General features: G+C 43.3%; 1 protein-coding gene across 6 annotated transcripts in view; it reads left to right on the forward strand.

The window, feature by feature from the left end:
• Window positions 1-22,314, forward strand: part of GOLIM4 (golgi integral membrane protein 4) — a 78,456-nt gene extending 56,142 nt beyond the window's left edge. For 2 of the 6 annotated variants that reach the window (XM_080654235.1, XM_080654238.1), the window contains 8 exons: window positions 983-1,306; window positions 2,780-3,039; window positions 3,496-3,575; window positions 6,041-6,150; window positions 9,474-9,641; window positions 9,970-10,038; window positions 19,921-20,001; window positions 20,586-22,308. In XM_080654235.1, the coding sequence (XP_080510361.1) occupies window positions 983-1,306; window positions 2,780-3,039; window positions 3,496-3,575; window positions 6,041-6,150; window positions 9,474-9,641; window positions 9,970-10,038; window positions 19,921-20,001; window positions 20,586-20,738 (1,245 nt within the window). In that variant the 3' untranslated portion in view covers window positions 20,739-22,308. Of the gene's footprint in view, window positions 1-982; window positions 1,307-2,779; window positions 3,040-3,495; window positions 3,579-6,040; window positions 6,151-9,473; window positions 9,642-9,969; window positions 10,039-19,920; window positions 20,002-20,585 lie in introns of all 6 variants that reach the window. The other 4 variants (XM_080654237.1, XM_080654234.1, XM_080654236.1 and 1 more) reach the window with 4 other exon arrangements.
• Window positions 22,315-25,274: the final 2,960 nt, after the last annotated feature.

The following is a 25,274-nucleotide window of genomic DNA, read 5'->3' on the forward strand; positions in this document are numbered from 1 at the left end:
TTTTTCTGGCAAAGAAAGAGGTGGGAGAGGAGTGACAGATGCTCCTATTGATGTTACATCATCTCCATTTTGCCCTCTGCTCTAAGTAATGAAGATCATATAGAAATTACTGAAACTTGCAGGGAAAACAGATTTAAGTAAATTCCTTTTAGAAGAGGGGTACTATTTAGACTTGTTGTCGTTATTCAGTGTTTTCTGTATTAACAGTGCAAAATACAAAAGCCTTCCTCTGGTTTACAAAGGAGCACCACTTAATACATTAAAAAGGGTTATATTTTTTCTGGTGTAATGGGCACTGTTTTTAGCTAACATGGATGCCCATGAGTAAAGACAGTCTCTTTCTTTTATTAGCTAATACAAAATAAACCCAACTCATCCTCTGCTTGATCTTATCCTTTCTTTTGAAATCGTTACTTAAGACAAAATTTACATGGAAGAGAAGTACGTCAACGTTTCATCCCTTGAAGGTGTTTTTTTTAAAAAATATTTTTTTTTATTGATTTTTTTACAGAGAGGAAGGGAGAGGGATATAGAGAGTTAGAAATGTCGATGAGAGAGAAACACCCATCAGCTGCCTCCTGCACACCCCGCACTGGGGATGTGCCCGCAACCAAGGTACATGCCCTTGACCGGAATCGAACCTGGGACCCTTCAGTCCGCAGGCCGACGCTCTATCCACTGAGCCAAACCAGTCAGGGCTGAAGGTGTTTTTTTCCCCCCTTTTTATTTTAAGGGAAAACGGAGGCTAGATTGCTGCTGAGCTGCGGTCACTGACAGACTGTACTTTCAGGTTATCTGCTCTGTTCTTCCCCAGATGAAGTTTGCTTCTGCTCTCTCTGTTTTATAGGTGAGCTTACGCAGTGAGAAGCGTTCACTGCAGCCATACTTTCGAGTCAGGACTCTATACGTCTAGACTCCAGGATTGTGCCCATGCTGTAACCCCATAGACATGGTTTTAAAGACAGGGTTGTGCTTGGCCTAGGTGTCTCGAAACAGTGATGCGTGGCAGGATCATGGAGCCGTGGCTGGAAGAACAGAGGAAACAAAACGTGATCCTCCCACTCAGAAGGAGGCCGAACTTAAGGCAGCAGAGCTCAACCAGCCACAGGCGGAAGCCAGAGAGCCCGAGGGGCACCAGGTGGAAGAGGAACAAAGAAAGGCCCTGGAGGAGGAGGCGATGGAGCAGGTGGGGCAGGCGGAACATCTGGAGGAGGAACACGACCCATCGCCAGAGGAGCAGGACCGGGAGTGGAAGGAGCAGCGGGAACAGAGAGAAGATGGCAGGGAAGGGCACGCTCACTCGGAGGTAGGAGCGCCTCCACCCCAGGTGGGCTCCCATTCGGTTTCCCTGCCTGAGGTGGGGGCGTGGCTTTGATTTTAAAGAAAAAAGTTTCCATATATGGCAGTCTCTAAAATAAAAATGTGACTTCACCCAGTGTTACATGCACATACTTAACTGTTCCTTTGTAATGTTAAAGCAAAGCTACTCACACACCTAAGAAAACTATTTGGAGAAAAGAGATAGAGCGGCTGGTCTGTGTCTGTGCTGTGTGCTCATGTCCCCTTTTACAGAGCCACAGAGATGAGCAACTGCCTGGGCACCTTCCCAGTATGTGCTCAGGTCCTGTGATCATCTTGATTTTCTATGATCATAGGTCTCTTCTCCCTGCTCACCTCCTCCCAAGTGTATGCTGGCTTTAGCCCATTCACCCTAAGTTATCAAAACGCTGATCACTTAAGGATACTCCACTAGGTGAGCATCTTTAACCTCTGCTCCGACTCCCCCTGCTGAGCACTCCCCTCTCCCATAAGTGAGATTTAGATACATCATTCATTATTTGTATAAATAGTACTTTAGAAGAACTTTAAAGCAACACTGAATGCAGCTAGGTACCTTTCTTCCGCTGTCTCAGCTGATCCTCAGCAATAGGCTACCTGGTCTTAGCATAGACTCCGGCCACCTTTTATTTCTAACTGAAGCCGTGCTTGGCCTTGAACTTTCCAAGACTTCCAGCTGCTGGAGACGTTGGGCTGAGTAGGTGTGCCGGCCTCTGTGGCTGGGCTCTGGCAATGCTGCCAACTTAGCCACAAGAAGCCTCCCCCAGTTTTGTGTCCTTTGTGGCTTGCTTGCAAAGCAGTTCCGCTCTGTGTATGTATCCTTGGGGATGGAGGAGAGAGGCGGAGCCTTCAGTGGGAGTAGAGTTTAAGGATCCCTGCCTCCCTTGTTCCTTTGATCGGAAGGTACTGTCTTCTCACCCATTCTTTGTTCCTTGGAATAAAATTGGTTCTCTGCTTTTGCACCCTAATCTGAAATTTCACTTTTTGGCTGCTGCTTAGCCTGCGATTGGTATAGACATTGCTAGAGTTAATTAGCATCCCTAGGTCTTTAGCCTCCAGCTCACAAATTGCCCCAATTAGTGTGAGGTCGCCAAGTTTCCGCTTATAGCAGAGCCTTTGAACATAAGTTTAATTAAGGTTCAACACTGATTTCTCCTGGTTGTCCTCTCCCATTTGAGAGGGAGCACGTTGAAAATTGGCCTTAATATCAGTAAGTCGGGCGGAGCAGTGGCTAAGAAGCCGAGGGTGACTCACAGGGAGTTGGGAAATAGGAGTCCTAGCGCTGAGTGGCCTTGGATGTCATGTGTAGTCACTGTTCGTTCACCTGACAGAGAGGTATTAATGCACCAACCCTGCCTCCTGAGTTTGTCATGAGAAACAAATGAAGGGAGAATTCAGAGGACCTGACGGCTTTTGCTCAACTCCAGCTCGTTTTCCCCAGGTGCATCCTTCAGCAGAGCCCGTTACCAAATTCCGATCTCCATATGAGGAGCAGCTGGAACAGCAGAGGCTGGCGGCGAGGCGCGCAGAGGAGGCCCAGCGACTGAGACAGCACCAGGAGGCCCTGCACCAGCAGAGGCTGCAGGGACACTTGCTGAGGCAGCAACAGCAGCAGCAGCAGCAGCTTCTGGCCCAAGAGATGGCCCGGCAGAGGCAGGCCCGGCACGAGGAGGGGCGGCCGCAGCGCCCCGAGCAGCTACGGTAGCCTCCTGATGGGTGTGGATAAGCCCTCCTCTAGTTTTCAGAAGCAGATTGAAAACAGCTTCGTGCATTTGTCATCCGTGCACTTGAGGGAGCCGGCTCCTATTGCTCCTGTAGCTGAGGCAGAATTAAATTCCAAATATTTAATTTTAAAAATACCTAACTTTTTTTTTTTCTGTTTAAAGATGACAGTTTAGGTCTCAGTATAATCTGGAAGGTTTTGTGCGAGATTTATTTTATCATTTGAAAGGTAGTTTATCTTTTTTTAAGGTATCCTTTGAAAGTATATCTGGCATCTTTATTAAACCTAATTGCATAAGCTTTTTAAAGAAATTTGTATGGCTTCTTTAAAAAGTTGAAAAATTAGTTTATTACTGTGCTTAAAGATAAATGACTTAAGTCAAACTGTGCTACTTAATTTGTGTTGCTGAGTTCATAATGTTTGTGCCCTTGCAGGCAGCAAGCTCATTATGATGCTATGGATAATGATATTGTTCAGGGAGCAGAGGACCAGGGCATCCAAGAAGAAGAAGGAGGTGGTAAGACTTCTTAGATGATGAATGTTTTAATAAAAGCGCTTGGTAATACATATCAACTCAGAGTTATATGCATCTCTGAGTACATGCAAAGGAGACTTGTGTTCGGTGTATCTTTTTTTTAATCCTTCCTGTATTTTTCGTAATCTTTCCTGAGTTTTTCTTAATCCTTCCAAACAGTGCACATTAGTAGCCAAAATTGCCCAAGGTAACGCTTCCTCTGCAACATTTTAGAGTGGGAAATAAATAGTAGTTCGAGCTTTTGTATACTAAATAGTTATTTCTGACACATTATCATAAGACCATTATGCTCTGGGAAACGTCTTCATTTTCTCCTTACCTTGGAGGCTTTTGGATCATGGCCTGGAAAGTTTTCAAAAATTAAGTCAATAGTAGCTTTCCTTTATAGTGTGCCCCTAGTATGTAATTTATCCAGTATTGCTCTCCCCGACAATAGAACTGGAAAGTAACTCTCTCTCTGACAACACTAACACTTAGCTATGTATTCTTTCTAAAGTCTAAAGGAAGGTGATTACCCAGACTCCCTCTATAGCCTGTTCTCATAGTGTATAGCCCTTATAGTCAGGAAATGGTTTTCCTTATGTCAGCACTTTAAGCTTTTTTTGTTCTGTTATCAGTAAGACTAGAGAATGGTTTGTTCACTTCTTTATTTAATGAGTCCTTGGGTGCACTTGATACCTGATGGTAAGTTATCCTGCATCTTTATTTCCTATAGGTCAAATGCTCTTCGTATTCTTAACCTTTCCTCTTATAGTTTACTTAAAAAGTTACTTGTGCCCTAGCTGGTTTGGCTCAGTGGACAGAGCGTCAGCCTGCGGACTGAAGGGTCCTGGGTTCGATTCCAGTCAAGGGCACATGCCTGGGTTGCGGGCTCAATCCCTAATAGGGGGCGTGCAGGAGGCAGCCAGTCAATGATTCTCTCTCATCATTGATGTTTCTATCTCTCGCTCCCTCTCCTTTCCTCTCTGAAATCAATTTAAAAAAATCCTATCTCAGTGGTCGGCAAATCGCGGCTCATGAGCCACATGCGGCTCGTGAGCCGCCGTTTGCCGCTCTGTTGACTAATGAGTTTGCCAACCACTGTCCTATCTAATAAAGAGGGAATATGCTAATTGACCTTCACACCCTCAAAGATGGCGGCACCCACAGCCAATTAGGAGGGAATATGCTAAGTGACTGCCATGCCCTTAAAGATGGTGGCACCCACAGCCACAATATGGCGGCGTCCAGTCCCCTCAGCCCCGCCGGGGCGGCAGGCACGCAGCAAGGTTGGGCCCATCCCCAGGCGTGCCTGCCTCCGGGCCCGTCCCCAGCCGCTCAGGGCCAGCCTGAGGCGCAGGCAAGCCTCGGATGGTGGCTGCCCAGCTGCTCAGGGCCACCCAAGGCTCAGGTAACAAGGGCCGGCTGAGGCTAGCGCTGCTGGCAGTGGCAACAGCAGAGGTGTGATGGGGGCATCACCTTCCCCTGATTGCCAGGTTGCCTCCTGCCCCTGAGGGCTCCCAGACTGTGAGGGGGGCAGGCTGGGCTGAGGGACCCCCTCTCCAGTACATGAATTTTCATGCACTGGGCCTCTAGTAAATAAATAAAAAACTTATTTGTTCTCTTTGTGCTCTAATCTAAATTCTCTTTATCAAAACATTTTCTTCCAAAAGCAGCAGCAAGTAAATGTCTGTGTGAGGATAATGTGGACGTATCTGTGTTATGGTGTGGTGTCAGAAAGCACAGGATGGGGAATGTTTGTTTTTTCATTCCACACATGGGTTGTGTTTTCCTTTACTTCCTGAAACAGTGTCAATTTCTACTTTTGGTACCTTGACATTTCCCCTGATATTAACCAAAAATTAGTTGGTAATTTTAGCTATGTCCAGTTGTCTGGGCTTTCTGTGAGAGAGTTTTGATTATTGATTTGTTTTGCAAAATGGAATGGGAATGAGGGTGAGAAATTGCAGTTTCTGTTATAAACATTTGTTTCAGAGACTTAGAATGGTGCCCTCACCCACATGATCTACTTAGACAAACAGTCTGGGAAAAGGTCATGGCGTTATTCAGAAAAGTTGGGAAGTACATCTTACTTTGTGTTGTTGTTTTTTTTAAATATATTTTTATTGATTTCAGAGAGGAAGTGAGAGAGAGAAAGAGATAGAAACATCAGTGATGAGAGAGAATCTTTGATTGGCTGCCTCCTGCATGCCCCACACTGGGGATCAAACCCATAACCTGGGCATGTGCCCTGACCGGCAATCAAACCATCATAGGTTCATAGGTCGATGCTCAACCACTGAGCCAGGCCAGTGAGAAGTACCTCTTGCTTTGAATTAAACTCACAGGAGGAAGAGATTGAGTGAAATGGTCTCTGGAAAAGCCTCCTGGTGGCTTTTGTTTAGTGAAATGAAAGTAACCTGTCTGATTCATCTTAGCTCACGTTAGTTCCTTTGATTTGCTAGCCTATGAGAGAGACAACCAGCACCGAGATGAGGCAGAGGAAGACCCAGAGAACGGCCACGAGCCTCGAGGACAGGGGCTCCACGAAGCGGACCCAGACTCTGAGGCAGACGTAAGTGTCCTCTCTTCTGGGCATGACTCTTGGAAACTCACAGGCAGAAAGGGAGCTGGCAGGTTTGCCACACACCCGGCCTCTGGCTCCAGATACGCCTGTTATTCCATCAGCATAGGAGGAGGGCAGCTTGCACCATACGATAGAGCAAAGTTGTTAACTGTACACCACGGAGGGGGTGTGTGTGATGAGAATGGGTTAAAGTTTGCTCTGGGAAAATGCCAAAGGATTCTTTCCCTGATGAATAACTGAAAATTAAAAAAATAAATAAATAAAATAAAAGCAAAATTGAAAGGCATTGAAAGATGTAGTAATCTGGAAAGATGGGGAAAAAAAGTCAAGTGTGGGAGTTGCAGAGGGAACCAGAGAAAGGAAATGAGCTATCATTGAGCTTGGTGAGCATCTGCTGGGGTGGTATGTCTGTCAGTGACCATTTCCATAAATACATGGATAAGAAGGTGTGATTCGAGAAGTGAAAAACGTTGCGCAAGTACCATGGTGTTATACTGCGTTTACCAAAGGAGGACCAAGACTCCCAGTTCAGCTGGGTTGTTGTCTGGGGCCTTGGCCTTGCCTGTGAGTATAGAGAACAAATGCTGGAGGGGCATGTTCTTGTGTTTATGTGTAAGTGCTTTTGACAACTTACTGTAGCTCTCCTGTCCTCTTTTGCTAGTAAACCAACCACTGTGTTTATAAAATTTAGTCTGTGCTGTCCCACGGGCCCTGTTTACATTGACCCCAGGGATTGAAAAAAGGCTCCCCATGTTTCCTTGATTATTGTCGAGAAAGTCTTCCTCCTGATGGCTGCCTAAAGCCACCGTGATGGAAACGGCTTTCCACTCGACTTGCACGAAGAGATGGCGAAACACATTTGCATGCCAGCCCTGGAATTAGCATTTTGAAAGAATGCCCCAGGAAACCCTAGCCCTGAAATATTTTCAGGAAACAGCAAGAGCTGGAGAGAGCAGAGTCTGAGAGAGCTGGAATGTGAAAGAGCAAGGGAGTGAGTGTGCAAAAGCCGAAAGTGTGCCTGTGAGGGATGAGGGGGAAGAATGGGGTGAGTATCCAGTCAGTGGCATCCAGAGGATGTTGAGTGTTTTGGTGACTTAAAGTCTTTTGCTCTGTTGTCATCAGTTTGTTTGATCTGGAGAACACACAGGAAACATTGGCCTCTCTTCTCCACCGTGCCTTCTTTGAATTAGAAATTGTTAGCCTGCTTGTCCTCTTTGTCTTATCTATTTCATTTATTTTTTTCTTTAATGCTTTTTAAAAATTACATTTGACACACAATATGATATATATTAGTTTCAGGTGTACAACATAGTGATTAGACATTTACATAACTTATGAAGTGATCACCCTGATAAATCTAGTACCCATCTGACACGATACATAGTTATTAAAATGTTATTAACTATCTTCCCCGTGCTGTGCTTTACATCCCCACTACTATTCTGTAACTACCAATTTGTACTTCTCATTCCTTCGCCTTTTTCCATCTTTAGGGAGGTGTAATTGATCATCTAGTTATTTTATTAGGATCCTAGAGGCCCAATGCATGAAATTTGTGCAAGAATAGGCCTTCCTTCCCCCGGCTGCTGGCACCTGCTTCCCTCTGGCACCCGGGACCTGGGCTTCCCTCCAGCTGCCACAGGCACCCGGGACCCGGGCTTCTTTCTCAGCCTGGCTTCATCTGGAAGGTCGTCCAGAAGGACGTCTGGTCTAATTAGCACATTATGCTTTTATTATTATAGATAACAACCAGGCCTGCTCAACCTTACTCATTACTTGAGCAGAGTTGGAGCTAGTGTGTATATTTTTATTAACTTTTGCAAAAGGTTTGCTATTTTCTTCTGTAGATAATGTGTGACATTTTTTTTTTCTGTTTGCACATGAATTATTGATCATGCACAAAAAGAAACCCATATGACAAGAGATGGTGGAGTACCTGGAGTTTAGTGTGCAGGTGGTGATCTCTTGGTCTCTCTCTTCCCAAGAAGAGTGTCATTTGCACTTGAATGGGGTGAATAGCCAGGTACCGATGACAATGCAGCCGAGACTGCAGTGAGCTCTCCAGCATGCCGAGGGCTCTGAAGTGGATTGAAGTAGAGTCTGTCTGGAGAACGCCACTAGAGAGGAAATCCTACTGTGAGACACCTCCATCTCTAGAGCATTTGCTGCTTCAGTCAAGTGTCCTATTGATGACACTGGAGTGATGGGGAAGGCGCGCACGCATCGCCTTTCTGCCCAGCTCAGGCTCTAAAATCGAAACCTTTATGAGGCCGTGTATTGTTTTGAAAGGCGCTTTGGGAACTTAAGTGGAAAACCGAGATAATTTTAAAGTTGGTAATATGAAGAGAATTTGTTGAACACAGGAACTGAGAACTACTTGGGAGGCAGGGTGGGTTGCTGGAGATATTTTTCAAAACATATTGCTAAGGATGGCTTAGCTCGGTTCTCATTGCCCTGTCCCTGGCCAGTGTAACTAACGTCTCTCAGGATGCTGACAGTGTTCGTTGTAAAGAAATGTCATCTGTACTGGAGCCTGATCATTGACTTTTAATATATATATATGTATGTATGTATATATGTATATTTAAAAAAAAAATCTTTATTGTTGAAAGTATTACAGATGTCCCTTTTTTTCCTCATTGACCTCTTCCAGCCTGCCCCTACCCCCCACCCCAGGGCTTTACCACACGATTGTCTGTGTCCATGGGTTATGCATGTATGCATACACGTTCATTGGTTGATCTCTTTGATCATAATAGGGGTGATCATTTACTTTTGAATTAGCCCCCTTCCTGCCTTCTTTGTAGCCTCTTCTTGGGTCCTTTCTGGTGTGGGCCTTCTTTCTCTTCAACTGCTTTTTCACCCACTTACCTGGACAAAGTTGCTTTGAAGGAAAGCTTGTCTGTATAAAAATCAGCACACCAGTGAATGAAATTACCATTTGCCCATCTAAACCTTCCCTGTTAATTATTTCTCCTACTTGGTCTTTTGATTTTTATTGACTATTTTTCTGATGTCTATTTTGTGATGCTCCCATTACTTGTGATAGTAAAGTGTTGAGGACCCATTTGGAATCCCTTGGAGAAGAGAAGTGCCAATCATATTTCATTCTGATTCCTCAGCCTCTGACAGACAACGCAGGATTTTTATCTTCTGACGGTGGGGTGTGTACTTGTGTGTCTTGGCGCGGGTAGATCTGAGCAATCCTCTGAAGGACCATTTCATTTTCTGTCTGCGTGTGGCTTTTCTAATGAAATTAAACTTGATCCTGGGTTTTGAAGTGGTGGTTGCTTTTCATTAAAATTTTACAGAGGGCAGCTGTGGAGGACATCAACCCCGCGGATGACCCTAACAATCAAGGTGAAGACGAATTTGAGGAGGCCGAGCAAGCGAGAGAAGAAAATCTGCCAGATGAAAATGAAGAGCAAAAACAAAGGCATCAAAAGCAAGGGAACGCGGAAATGGAGGAGCATTTGGTGGTAAGCAGAGGCCATTCTGGGGGGTGGTGGCTCCTGGGTATTTGAATAAATGCCTCGTTTATGCAACAGATGAGTCATGACCTATGTTGACAGAAGGTTCATCTCTTTGGCTGGTTTTCAGGCCGCTGTATGAAATGATGTGTCTGCACTCAGAGAGAGGGGGTGACGGATGGCCTGGGCTTTGTGTTGGGAACGATTACTCATTATTTCCTGGCCACTGATTCAGGGAAAGCCTGCTGTTCGTGGCAGCATGCTTGTTCTTTGTCCCAGAGTATTGTAAAGCACATCCCTGACTTTCAGTAACCCGAGCCTCCCCTTTGTGTCACAGATGGCGGGAAATCCAGATCAGCAGGAGGATAATGTGGACGAGCAGTACCAGGAGGAGGGCGAGGAGGAGGTAGGAAGCGGGATGCAAGGGACTGACTGCACTCACCCTCACCAACCCTCAGCAACATTGTTTTTTTTTGTTTGTTTGTTTTTGTTTTTTAAATATATTTTATTGATATTTTTACAGAGAGGAAGGGAGAGGGATAGAAAGCTAGAAACATCGATGAGAGAGAAACATCGATCAGCTGCCTCCTGCACACCCCCCACTGGGGATGTGCCGCAGCCAAGGTACATGCCCTTCACCAGAATCGAACCCGGGACCCTTCAGTCCGCAGGCCGACGCTCTGTCCACTGAGCCAAACCGGTTTCGGCAGCAGCATTGGTTTTGATAGGCCTTTTTCCAGAAATGTTTATGGAAAGACTTGGGCAGGATAAGAAAGGGCGTTTCAAGAGGAAATAGCCCATGGCAGTGGACACACTGATTAGAAGGTAACCCTAGCAGGAGAATAGAATCCCTTCTCCCTAGTTCTCAAGAAGACATGTGGCCTTTCAGGAATAGTGGACTTGGGTACGGATGGTCTCTGTAAGGATATTTCCTGCTGTGTCTGTCCCTCATGAAAGGGAGAAGAGCAGCGTTCCGCACATTGAGGGAGCCTGCGGACCCCGCAGCTTTCTCTATAGACATTGCTCAGTGCCTGCCATCGGGTGCCCCACAGTGTCTGTCGGAATAGGCTTCACACCCTGCAGGTGTTTACAATAAATGCATGGGCTCTGGCTCTCCTTTTAGCTTTTCCCCTCCCAAGAATCCGGTATCTTAGTTACATTTAACAATAAAGAAAAGGAAAATTATGTAAGGAACTTAGTTGAGTAAAATGCATTTGGGTAGAAATTATTCACCATTCATTTCAGTTTGTTTTTTTATTGTAAATTTCTGGCATATTCTTATCAGGTTTAGAGCATTGTGGGGCCACATTTGTGTAACACACTGCTGAGTGGTGCTGGTTGTAGCCGCTTTGTCACAGCACTTCACTGTCTGGACACCTGACGCTCTGTACTTGGGAACATGGTATGGAGGAGGCCAAGGCCCCATGTTCAGTCTCTCTCTGGACCAGTGAAGGTGTCTCTCAGCCAGGTGCCTAGCTGCTGTGTGGCTTTGGCTGAAAGGGGATGAGAGGATGGACAAGTGGCAGCCTGAACAACCCACCCCCAACCCCACCCATGGACCTGCTCAGAACACCTGTGCTGCTGCCCTCAGTGCACAGTTACCCCGAGACCCTGCTCAGAACACCTGTGCTGCTGCCCTCAGTGCAAAGTTATTACCCCTGAGACCCTGCTCAGAACACCTGTGCTGCTGCCCTCAGTGCACAGTTATTACCCCTGAGACCCTGCTCAGAAAACCTGTGCTGCTGCCCTCAGTGCACAGTTATTACCCCTGAGACCCTGCTCAGAAAACCTGTGCTGCTGCCCTCAGTGCACAGTTATTACCCCTGAGACCCTGCTCAGAACACCTGTGCTGCTGCCCTCAGTGCACAGTTATTACCCCGAGACCCTGCTCAGAACACCTGTGCTGCTGCCCTCAGTGCACAGTTATTACCCCTGAGACCCTGCTCAGAACACCTGTGCTGCTGCCCTCAGTGCACAGTTATTACCCCTGAGACCCTGCTCAGAACACCTGTGCTGCTGCCCTCAGTGCACAGTTATTACCCCGAGACCCTGCTCAGAAAACCTGTGCTGCTGCCCTCAGTGCACAGTTATTACCCCTGAGACCCTGCTCAGAACACCTGTGCTGCTGCCCTCAGTGCACAGTTATTACCCCGAGACCCTGCTCAGAAAACCTGTGCTGCTGCCCTCAGTGCACAGTTATTACCCCTGAGACCCTGCTCAGAACACCTGTGCTGCTGCCCTCAGTGCACAGTTACCCCGAGACCCTGCTCAGAACACCTGTGCTGCTGCCCTCAGTGCACAGTTATTACCCCGAGACCCTGCTCAGAACACCTGTGCTGCTGCCCTCAGTGCACAGTTATTACCCCGAGACCCTGCTCAGAACACCTGTGCTGCTGCCCTCAGTGCACAGTTATTACCCCGAGACCCTGCTCAGAAAACCTGTGCTGCTGCCCTCAGTGCACAGTTATTACCCCTGAGACCCTGCTCAGAACACCTGTGCTGCTGCCCTCAGTGCACAGTTACCCCGAGACCCTGCTCAGAACACCTGTGCTGCTGCCCTCAGTGCACAGTTACCCCGAGACCCTGCTCAGAACACCTGTGCTGCTGCCCTCAGTGCACAGTTATTACCACCGAGACCCTGCTCAGAACACCTGTGCTGCTGCCCTCAGTGCACAGTTATTACCCCGAGACCCTGCTCAGAACACCTGTGCTGCTGCCCTCAGTGCACAGTTACCCCGAGACCCTGCTCAGAACACCTGTGCTGCTGCCCTCAGTGCACAGTTATTACCCCTGAGACCCTGCTCAGAACACCTGTGCTGCTGCCCTCAGTGCACAGTTATTACCCCGAGACCCTGCTCAGAACACCTGTGCTGCTGCCCTCAGTGCACAGTTATTACCCCTGAGACCCTGCTCAGAACACCTGTGCTGCTGCCCTCAGTGCACAGTTATTACCTCGAGACCCTGCTCAGAAAACCTGTGCTGCTGCCCTCAGTGCACAGTTATTACCCCTGAGACCATGCTCAGAAAACCTGTGCTGCTGCCCTCAGTGCACAGTTATTAGCCCTGAGACCCTGCTCAGAACACCTGTGCTGCTGCCCTAAGTGCACAGTTATTACCCCTGAGACCCTGCTCAGAACACCTGTGCTGCTGCCCTCAGTGCACAGTTACCCCGAGACCCTGCTCAGAACACCTGTGCTGCTGCCCTCAGTGCACAGTTATTACCACCTAGACCCTGCTCAGAACACCTCTCCTGCTGCCCTCAGTGCACAGTTATTACCCCTGAGACCCTGCTCAGAACACCTGTGCTGCTGCCCTCAGTGCACAGTTACCCCTGAGATCCTGCTCAGAACACCTCTCCTGCTGCCCTCAGTGCACAGTTACCACCGAGACCCTGCTCAGAACACCTGTGCTGCTGCCCTCAGTGCACAGTTACCACCGAGACCCTGCTCAGAACACCTGTGCTGCTGCCCTCAGTGCACAGTTACCCCCGAAACCCTGCTCAGAACACCTGTGCTGCTGCCCTCAGTGCACAGTTACCCCTGAGACCCTGCTCAGAACACCTGTCCTGCTGCCCTCAGTGCACAGTTACCACCGAGACCCTGCTCAGAACACCTGTGCTGCTGCCCTCACATACACAGTTCCCTTGACTAAGTCTACTTTCTCCTGTTTGTTCCATTTGTCAGCTTTTAGAGCTAATGCTAAAATTTGGGCTTATGCCAGGAAAACAAAAGGATGTCGCTCTTTATAGCTGTTGGCAACATACATCTCTAGTCACATGCACTCGAACTGGCTTGATCTTTTCATTTTCTCTTTTCTCACCCTGCTGTTCCTCCTGATGTGTCTTATCAGAAAAGAGCATTAAAGAAACTCGCAGCCTTGAATATTAAGGCATTTGGCAAGATAGATACTATCTGGACTTCTCTTGTAACAGGATGTCTAGACTAATATTACTTTATATCATTATGGCAGATTCCAGGAATCTTTGAGGGATTAAGAGGAATGATTCACCTTGGTTTCTTTTTAAAAATTCAGAGGGTAAACATAAAATTTTAATCAGTATTCACTGATGATTTTTTACTTATATATTTTGTCAGTTAAGGTGGAGAGAGGATCCTGTGATCCAAGAAGGATCAAGGTTAGAAAGAGAAGACTGACAGACCCAAGGAGGTGGGGGGCGGTGAGGGGGGACGATGGTGACCAGGCAGAGGTCAGTGCCTCACCCTCAGCAGCCCTTCCCTCGGTCCCAGACTCTTTCCTCTGGGTGTAGAGCTGCCAGCGCCCTTTTCCTCGCTGCACCGAGCCAGGTCCTGCTTCTCATTGGCCGGTTCCTTGTCCAGATCTCCTGTGTTTGGCATCTGCATCCCCATTTTCTAACCCGCTGTTGCATAGGCTCCAGGCTGCCACACCCTCTCCTTTAGGATGTTGCCTCGTGAACTCTGAGGAAGCCCAGTGTGCCTTTCTTCTCCGCTGGGTAACCTTCCTCTCTGCCCTGAGCGTCCCTTGTCCAGGCTGTGTTGTCTTTTTCTCGTGGTTCCTGAGCTCATGATTATTAGATTTTCCACCTCCTCCAATTGGTCCCCGTTCTTCCCTTGAGGGGGGGCAGGGAACAGTGGTTCCCAAATACCTTCAAGGACGAGCAACAGTCAGAGACAAAGATCTCAGCAGGCAGGAGCAAAGTGAGAAAAATAAAGAGGATTGCAGAATGAGAGAATGCATATTGTGTTGCTTATAAGTGACTGTGTATGTGACACTGTTTGTGGGGCACAGGGAAACCATAGGGTACTGGGTAGTGTACTTGCTGTTGTCACCATCTAGCCTCAGGGTCTCCCAGCTGCCCCACCGACCGCTGGGATGTGCGGCTCACTGCTCTCGTGGGATTCCTCCTTCCGGAGGAAGTGCGTCTTGCTCGGGCAATACCTGTTCAGAGGTGCATCTATAGCAGATTTGTGCCTTGACCTCTGAGAGTAGAGAACCCCAAACCAGTGTGATTTTAGGACATTTGCACCGTCCCCGCCTTGTTTTGTCTGAATGCAGCGATGTCAGTCACCCCTCAAAGACAGAAAAATGATGGTTATTGACAGATTCATTGTTTATTGTTTGGGATTAAGTGAAAGACATTTATATGGTGATCCCATCCTCTTGTTGCTTACTTCCCAGATTTTTTTTTATCTATTTATGAGAAACGACAAATTATGACATTACCCAAAAACATACTCTGGGTGCTTTAAAATTAAGTGCACCCACACAAAAAAAAGTAGATTGAATGACTGCTTGACACTCTGAGTGCTCAGTTTCCCCAGTGTGACTGGAAATAGATTGATCTGAACACTCACAAGAGAGTAAGCACAAGGTTATGTGGTGCCGTTAGTGGTGGGCTGTGAGCCACCACATCAAGAAGCTGCCCATCCGGCAGAAATGCTTCTGTTGAGTATACTCAGCAAGCAGTGGTGCCCATCACTATGGCTGACATTGCTGAAGGCCTTTCCTCGGTCACATTCCATCCACCCGTTTGGATCCTAGCATTCTTGACTACTTATGGTTCAGCCTTCTGATTCCTTGCTCATCCCATTACATCTCTGATGTGTAAAAGAAAGGTGTTAATACATCCAGGGAGAGCGTCAGTGTAGCTAACCAAAACCCACTTCAGACTCAGTAGACTTGCTTTTTAAAAAAATTTAATTGTTTAAAAGATTTTTAAAATTGATTTTTAGAGAGGGAGGAAGGGAGAGGGAGAGAGAGAGAAACAGTGATCAGCTGCCTCTTGCACGCCCCCTACCAGGGATCAAGGCCTCCACCCGGGAATGGAACCGGCAGCCTTTTGGTTGCACAGAACAACACCAAACCAACTGAGCTCACCGGCCAGGGAAGTCGACCTGTTTGTTTGGCTATGGATTATATGTTGCCACATCACATAGGGACCATTTCTAAAATGCTTAAAACACCAGAGTTCAGTGAACAAAAATGAGGAATGAGGAGCAGCATTGGGAAATCTCTAACAAAATGTTTGCATCAGCTTTAACAGGATGCTAAAGAGGGCCTAATGTGGAAAACATAATTGGTGTGTCTACATGTAAAAAGGTACTAACATTTGACTTCTGAACTAGATTCATTGATTTAGACTAATGGTTATTAGTCTAAGCATATTTTAAAATTAGAACCTCTCTATCATTTTTTTTCTTTTTCAGTAATGCCTCTAAGATGAATTTGAATTACTTATGTCCCAAACATGAAGAATATATTACTAGGATAATAGGGTGTATCTATAAATCTGAAAAATTAGAAAATTTTCATTTGTGGACTCCCTAAATTAAAGACTAATTTCATTCTGTACTTCCCTCCTCATATTATATTGACATATGGTAAACAGCCTACGTTTCTACATCTCAAGAGAAGAGAAGAAAGAACTCATAAAAAGGGTGTTTATCATTCTAGCCAGAGACATTCTAGCCAGTATTCATGTCACTCGAGCGACATGAATGTCATGTCATGTCTTTGCTGTGGCTAAGAATCACCTTGGAGAGTGTGTGAAAAATACAAATACTGGGTCAGACCTTACCCTTGGAGGTTTTGATCTTTTATCTATGGTACACCTAGAAGGCAGAGTTGTACACGAGCCTCCGGCTGATGCTGATTCAGCGGCACACTATTTAGAGCCACAGTCCTAGGACAGATGGTTGCAGGTAGAATGTAGGAAGTCAGAACCTCCTGAAACTCCTGTGCAAAATGATGTGTATCTATCTATACCCATTTACTAACAACTTTCTTACCAAAGTCTTAAAAGGATCCATGACTTCCCTTCCCCCCCCCCACACACACAAATGACTAAGATTTTATCCAACCTTTTTATTTTACAGATAAGAAATTTGAGCTGCACAGAGGGTAGCTAAAATATTGAAGGTCACACAGTTTGTTATTGTTAGAACCATGATTAGAACACACTGAGGTCTGCTTTTAAAGGCTGCCACAATTAAGTATATACAGCATGCAATTACACAGGTAACTAAAATTGATATGGTCAAGTTCTTCTTTATAGAAGTCAGTGAATACAGAATGAATGATAGAAGTATAAAGTCACCATTTCTGTAAGCCCTAATTAAAACAGTTGATTTAAGACCAATCATCAATGGTTGATAGCATTAGATGAATGAAAGTCTTGGAATTTTACCATGAAGGGATCAGGCTGTCACCATCAGGCTCACCGCACCATCTTAGCCTCACTGAAAATGGGACAAACATTATGTACCTCCCGATGTGATGCAAATAGGAATTCTGAAAAACCCTTGCTTTGCAAATTGAATCTGAATTCATCCAAGCCTTAAGCTAACCTGCTTTTATAAGAAATGTCATGGCTAAAGGAATGAGTTAACTATTGCCTTAAAGAAGCAAATAAGTCCAGAACATGGGTCTTTCTATAGAACAATGAATCAGTAACATTGATTCATTGATTGAGGAAAAAAAGAGAGGAATAGCATCTCAGTGACCTGTGGCCTTGTTTGGATGATGACTAGAACAAACTAACTGTTAATAGACATTTGTAAGACAATCAGGAAGATGTAGTAAGGACTAGACACTATCAGGGGTGGGCAAACTTTTTGACTCGAGGGCCACAATGGGTTCTTAAACTGGACCGGAGGGCCGGAACAAAAGCATGGATGGAGTGTTTGTGTGAACTAATATAAATTCAAAGTAAAGGAGCGGAGGGGAGAGCAAGAGAACCCTCCACTCTTTTGGCTCCGTAGGCTGGATAGAACAGCCGAACGGGCCGGATCCGGCCCGCGGGCCTTAGTTTGCCCTTAGTTTGGCCTTAGGCTGCACTAGATGATACCATACGATCATTTGGAGGGGGCGGTTGTTTATCAGGTGAGGATATTTTTCCATTGATTTTTAGAGAGAGTGGAAGGGAGCGGGGAGAGATACAGAGAAAGATCTATGTAAGAGAGACACATCTTGACCGTAATCAAACCCAGGACTCTTCAGTCCATAAGCCGGCACTCTATCCACTGAGCCAAACGGGCTAGCAGGTGTTTTAAAGGCATTATGGTTATACAAGAAAAGTCCATTGTTTTTAGAGATATATACTGAGATGTGTAGGGGTGAAGTTATATGATGTCTAAAAATGTTGAAGAATAATTCATCACAAAATAAAGAAAAGCAATAGGTGATGCAGGTGTGGCAACATTGTGATGGTTTTTGTACCTTGCTGATGACTATTAAGAGTTCATGAAATTTTCTTTGCCTGTGCTTGAAAATTTTTATAATAAAAACAAATGGCCTCATTGTTTATACAGCCAGGAGAGTTTCGGAAACAAGGTTTTTGTCTAGGTTTGTCTGACTCCACAGTCTGTGTTAGGGGTTGGCAAACTACTGGCCTCAGCCTGTTTTGTAAATGAGGTCTTAGGGGAACCCAGCCATGATTTTTTATTTGCTTATTGTCAGAGGCTGCCTCTTCACTACAATGGTAGAGCTGGCTAGTTGCTACATGGTATGGCCGAGAAAGCTGAATATTTACTATCTGGACCTTTACAGAAAAAGTGTGCCAACCCTGATTTACATATTCTTTTCACCGTAATGTAGTTTCCTCCCGATCCCAACTAAGCCATGTTATTTTTCACTAGTATATTTTCATTATTATGGCTATAGAAGACATATATCTAATCACTGAAATTGACCAGGACATTTTAGCAATTTAACGATGTTTCAATTAGTGAGACCTTAATGTAATCTGAAATAAGTGCTTCATCGTTTTCATCCCATTGTCCGGGGGAATGTTGTTAATGAGGTTCTGTGACTAAGGGCAGAACAATGTCAGGGACCATAGCTAGAGCCTGCTGGTGCAATCTGTATCTTCTCTCTAGCTCACCCCACCAAGACATGTGACTATAAAAGATGTTCCATGCCAGTGGTCAGCAAACTGCAGCTCGCGAGCCACATGCGGCTCTTTGGCCCCTTGAGTGTGGCTCTTCCACAAAATACCACGGCCTGGGCGAGTCTATTTTGAAGAAGTGGCATTAGAAGAAGTTTAAGTTTAAAAAATTTGGCTCTCAAAAGAAATTTCAATCGTTGTACTGTTGATATTTGGCTCTGTTGACTAATGAGTTTGCCGACCACTGTTCTATGCCTCTGTCCCCATAATGCATTTATTTTGTGCCAGTGTGAATCTAGATGGTGTTAGGCTGGTAAGAAAGGTCCATGAAGGCTGAACTCTGTCTAGGGCATCCTTGAAGGGTCATCTTTGTAGGCTCCTAACAGACCAGGTTCACTCCAAAGCTTGTCTGGTAGGTTGGGGTTTATTCCTGTTGCACCTGGGCTAAGCACCTTGAGACAGCCCTTACTTTCTTGCTCCTTAATTAGAACCCCCTCCTACTTCCTTCCTTTGCCCATTTCTGGGATTTTTAACACATCCCCCCTCTGCACCAAAAGAAATATTTTTAAAAAATCAGGTCATTTTCTGTGTTATTCTAGAAGACTCACTCTATAACACTGTCCTTGGAGAGAATGGGCTTTCTTCTGGTACCAGGACAGAACATGATGTTTAATGGATGATCAGCAATTTTTTGAAATGTATTCAAATGATTCAAACCTTTTGGTATACATGCAGTTTTCGAAACAGTTAAGTTAGAAAATATTTTCTAAGATATTTCCAACTCCTATATTTTGTGGAATGTGATCACTAAATAGATATTATTTTAGCAAAAATATTTGGATGATTTCTTTGATGTGCATTTTGAAAAAATAATTGGGATCAATGACATGACATAGTGGTGATAGTATACATAATAGAAAACTATTTAAAACGTAAGTGTCATGTTAGAACACTGAAGAGATATAGGGATTTGAGGCAGTTTAATAGCTATTTTATGAAGAAATTGAAATTATTGTGTTCTATGTTCTAGATATTTTAGACAGAAAAGTTTGTTCTTAATTATAGAAATTTTTCTCCTATCTTATATGTGAGTCATAAGGTCTGTTTTCTTTGCCTTTGCAGAGCATATATTTTTGCATCGATTCATTTATTCATTCATTCAACAGCATTTATTAAGCAATTGCAGTGTGCCAGGTATGCATCTAGGTACGAAGACAGTTGAGTAAGATTTTTTTATGGTAGCTGTATTATCCACTTCTTCATAGGTAATAGACAAATCAAATCTTTTGACTTACCTTTTTTTCAAAATTTAGTTTTAGTTTAGTTTTGTTGCTGCTCTTTAAATGAACTCTTTAGAAATCATAATATGTTGTTTCAAGTGCTTAAATGATAAAAGCATCACCTGGTATCTTTGATTTGTTTTAGGTTCAGGAAGATTTGACTGAAGAGAAAAAAAGGGAATTGGAACATAATGCTGAAGAGACCTATGGTGAAAACGATGAAAATGTACGTTTAGGATGTGTACTGCTATTGCGCATGTTTGCGCATGTGTAGGAGATACGTGTATATATAGTTGGATAGATACCAGTCAGTACATCTAAGGTGCCACAGAGTTTAACAGGCTAACCTGGACCCAGGAAAATTTGTGACAATATGAAGATTAAGAAAGACTGTAGCACTGTTGCTTCTTGGAACATTTTTCTTCACTTATTTCTTTCTTCCAAAAATGAGTAACTTCTCATAATTTTTAAATTTATTTATTAATCCTCATCTAAGGATATTTTTCCCATTGATTTTTAGACAGAGTGGAAGGGAGGGGGAGAGACACAGAGAGAGAAACATTGATGTGAGAGAGACACATCGATTGGTTGCTTCCTGTTACATGCCCTGACCAGGGCGGGGATCGAGCCTGCAAACAAGGTACATGCCCTTGACCAGAATTGAGCCCAGACCCTACAGTCTGCAGGCTGATGCTCTATCCACTGAGCCAAACCGGCTAGGGCATCACCTTTTTTTAAAAGAGGGAATTATTTATCTCACTAACTCTATACCCTATCTCTTAGGTGTTGTTTTTTTCTTTTAATTTTAAGGCCGATGAGAAAAACAATGATGGAGAGGAACAAGAAGTTCGAGATGACAACCACCTCAAAGGCCGAGAGGAACACTATGAGGAGGAGGAGGAAGAAGAGGAGGAGGACGGGGCAGCTGGTGCTGAGAAATCACAGCAAAGAGCTGAAATGTAGCTGCCCGCCCTGCCCTCACCAATTTCTCAGACAGCGCTCGGTGGACAGATTCCTTACAAGCTGCTCAGAAATAAACCTGCCTACTGAACTCTAGGATATTTAATTACAAAAATTAAGAATTTAGACTTTTTTAAAACTTTTATATTAGAAATGCAAATACATTTATATAAATATATTTTAATAACCTAGGTTAGAGCTTCTTTTATATTCAAGCTAAACCCAAGCAAGAAAGAAATTTAGGCTCTGAATCTCTTTTTTTTTTTTCAATGATTATGTGATGTTGGAAAGGACATCGATTTTGTATATGCTTCAACTTGTTACTTTTCTATCTTCTAGTTTCCAGGTGTTATACATTGTTTGCCTTTGATAAAATACAGGATTTCAAAATAAGAAATACTGCAAAAAAAAAACCAAAAAAAAACCCACGCTGTTCAGAATTTACGGAGAATGGCCCGTTTACTAACTTCTCCCTTTTCGAGGTTCTAGTGTAAATATATAATCTGATAGACTTTTCACGTGTCTGTGTTACTGGGATAAGATTCATGTACAGAGTGACATTGTTTCCCAGACTTGTCACATCAGTTAGAAAAATATTTGGCTTTACTTAAAATCACAGCCCTTCTTCTTGAAATGAATTAAATTTAAAAGTGAGATAGTACTAAATTCATATGACAGTATTCTGGACTTAGATATTTCAGTATTCAAACAAGGTATGGCACCTTAGTGTAGTAACCTTTTTGAAGGACTGACATATTGTTTAATAATTAATTGACTGTGTATGGGTAGTGTTTTCTACATGAGCACCCATTCTATTATTTTTCCACAGCGACCTAACAAAATTCTTGTTTCATTATCTAGTTCCCTACAGTAATAGATATTTCCCCTATAAGCTCTATGCCTCAGTAAGTAATCTCTGATGACAAGTATTTATAAAGGCATACCAAAATGTACAATTGAATAGGATTATTTTTTAAAAACTATATGGTGAGGTACACATGGTGGTAGAATAGACCCTGATGACTTTTCTGTTTGCTGAGGTTGGGTCTCCATTATGCCCACAGAGGGGCATTTTAATGATGATAAATTATAAAAATTCCTTAAAATAATGAAGTTAAAAATAAAAATTCCCTTGGGATAGAAACATTTCAATCTTAAGCATAAAGATTTTTAGATATATAAAATCAGGTTATATAATTCATGTGTGTGGTTTTGTAATAATAATTAAAAAAACATTTCAATTTCTACTGTTGTATGAATGTAAATTTATTTTTTAGTAACCACACTCATGTATGATTCTGATTGTCCCAATTGAGTGATTGTGTATATATGCATAGGAATGTTTGTTCAGCTGTATTTTGGATTTTCAATAATCATAAATCAAATTTTACCTTTATGTATAAAAACCCTTTATGTAATGTAAAATGTATAATATTGTACATAATATTCAAAATACAATTATTTTGGTAAATTAGTTTGTATTTTTAATGTCCCAGTTGCAGTATTTAATTATTTGAAACATTGAAACTTGGTAATAGTCAATAAAACTATAAAAAGAAAGTGATCAATCTTTTAAAGTATGTGAGTTTGTAATAGTTTTTTATTTTAAACATTCTTTTTCCTAAAAGGAAAAATTTAAGTGGAGCCAATATACATTAATGAATTATACAATGCCTAATCTGTTACATTCCGTATCTCTTCCTCTACTTAATTGGTGTGTGATTTTTCCCTTCCTCTGTCCTAAAGAAAAAGCTAATAATTTTTATTTTATTTGAGCTAGTTCTGGGGAAGAAAAAAGAAACAGAGAAACATAGGAGTGTCATGTGTGCATGCACACACACATAATAAACAGCAACAAAACCCTGTCATATATATCCCCACTAAGAAGCAATAATCACAAACCATACACTCAGGATGGCACAAGTTATAGGGCCATTTCAGCTAATGTTTGGAAGAGAACTAATCAGCCAGAGTTAATCTACATTAATGAGATGAGCAGAAATAAATTTTCACTTGTATTTGTCTTGCCAATTAATCTGTGACTTCTGGTGCAACCAATAAGTCAAAGGACTTGGTACCAGTAATCTCATCAGAAGCGGAGGAGGCACACAAAAGCTACATTAGTACAAATATAATGACTGGATAGCTGTAAGAGTGATCAAAAAACTTCTAGGAGTAAGAGTATGACCTGGCCACATGCAAGTCACAATGACTCGATTTATAAAGAAAAATTACTGACGCGTACTGAATGTCATAGAACCAGGCGTGTGTTAATAAGAGCACTGTATCCCACAGTGCTCCTTTAAGGTGGATGGAGTGAGTTCCTCCCCACTCAACTGAAGAAGTTTGTTCTGTGGGATTTGACATCATTTAACTGCTTTGGGTTTTTTGTTTTGTTTTTAGTTCTTGCATTAACCTGTGGTACAACCATACCATGGCATGTTGCACAACCATTTAAAAAAAAGTGAGGTCAATTGCTATTCCCGAACCATCTTTTTGCTTCCTTCATGCTATCTGTTTCTACTTTTCTTCTTACCATCCAGGCTACTCTTTCTCGGTTTTTTGTTTTTGTTTTTTGCAGGTTTCTCTTATGCTCTCCTTAAAATATCTGTGTTCTTCAGGTTTTCCCTAGAGGTATTCTCTCTGTTTAGCCCACTTCCCACCCATATATTAGAAACATCTCCTAAACCACATCCTCAGCCTAGTTTTCTATGATCTGCCCTACTTCAGGTTCATAATTTTCAAAGCTGAATTTATTTTTCCCAACTAAACCCCACTTATCTTTCTAGGTTCTGCATCTCAATTCACTAAGTTTTCCAAAACAAAAGACAAAGTTTGTCCTTGAGTCTGCCTTCTCTCCCTATAGATGCCACCAAAATGTATTTAAGTTTGCCCATTTCTCTCCAACCCTGCTAACCCGATTCAGGCCTCTGTTATCTTTTACCTAGACCAGTGTTTGGCAAACTACGGCTCGCGAGCCACATGCGGCTCTTTGGCCCTTTGAGTGTGGCTCTTCCACAAAATACCACGGCCTGGGCGAGTCTATTTTGAAGAAGTGGCATTAGAAGAAGTTTAAGTTTAAAAAATTTGTCTCTCTAATTTCAATCGTTGTACTTTTGACAGTTACCTCTGTTGACTAATGAGTTTGCCGACCACTGACCTAGACTTGTAATAGTCCCTAACTTCTCTCCTCATTTACTTTCTCCTACCAACCTCTACAATCTGTCCTAGTGTGATCTTTCTAAAGTTAGCACTAACACTACCCCATTATTGAACGATATAATAAAATTGCTATTGCATATAGAAAAAATTCCAAACTCCTTAACATAACCTACATAATTCTTCATGATGTGGCCCTATCTTACCTCTTCAGCCTTACAATTTACCATCCAAACTAAATCATAATAAATTAAGTCATCTTTGCCAAGCACATTTCTCTCTTAATATCTTAGTAAGTGACCTTGACCTCTGTCTCTGGGTGGGAAGTCAATTTGAGCAGAGCCAATAATACCATCTCCTTGGACAAAGTACTGTACTTGGTCCAAGATGGATACATGACTTAATTTCTTCCCTGGGATTTTTTGTTGGAGGGGAATTCTCCATGGAGTTTCTATATATCTGTGACAGCTCTTCTGCTGGGCTATCTTTCCATGGATGCTTACCTAGCTACTACCTCCTTCTGAGTTAGAAATCATATTTGTTCCCTGACTAGGATAATAAAGATAATATCTCCCTTGGGGGCAAGTGGGGACAGGTTTGCTAGCAGTCCTTTTATTACAGGGTTTCCTAAGATTAGTGATCCTAGTTTGAACACAAGCTCCATGTGTGTGCAACATCCACCTTGAGTGCCTCACATTGTTCCCACGACACTTGGGGTCCAAGGGAAACTGATATGAACATGAAACTTGCATTTCCTGCTGTGCCATGAGAAATATTTGTCTCAGAGCCAGCAGTTGAGAGTCTTCTATCAGCACCTATGAAACTGTGGCAGGCTAACTTGTTAGTTTGTTAATTGGGTAAAATCTCAGACTCTGCACAATTATTTACATTTTGTCAGGCTGGAGCACATGGAAAATAGCAGGCATCTCTCTTCTCTCTCCAATGGCAAAGCCATTGCATGCCAAGCACTAATACTTTGAATAAATATGTACTAAAGGAATATCTTACAATCCTCATTTGTAAAATGAGAATGCTGATTATTTATAGATCATACAATTTTGAATAAGTGGCAGAGCTACAATTTCTTCCCAAGTGAATCTGATTCCAATGTTAATTCTAAATATAGCCAGAATTATATGGGTCATCATCCAGTGCTACATTCCGAGTTTCATACATTAAGAAGGTGTGCTTTAAATTTTACAACAAAACACACAAATGCAATGGGAGTGTTAAAAAAAAAAAAAGAAAAGAAAAGAAAAAGTGAAGTCTCAGTCATAGGGTTTTGAGGAGGAACTAAGAAATTGGAATTATTTGACCCAAGAAAGATATGGTCAGAGGAAGATGTAACAGTGTATGTCTATCTTCTTTGAAGTGTCAATT

This window comes from Plecotus auritus (assembly GCF_963455305.1).
Source record: "Plecotus auritus genome assembly, chromosome: 2".
In the NCBI taxonomy this organism is placed as follows: domain Eukaryota; kingdom Metazoa; phylum Chordata; class Mammalia; order Chiroptera; family Vespertilionidae; genus Plecotus; species Plecotus auritus.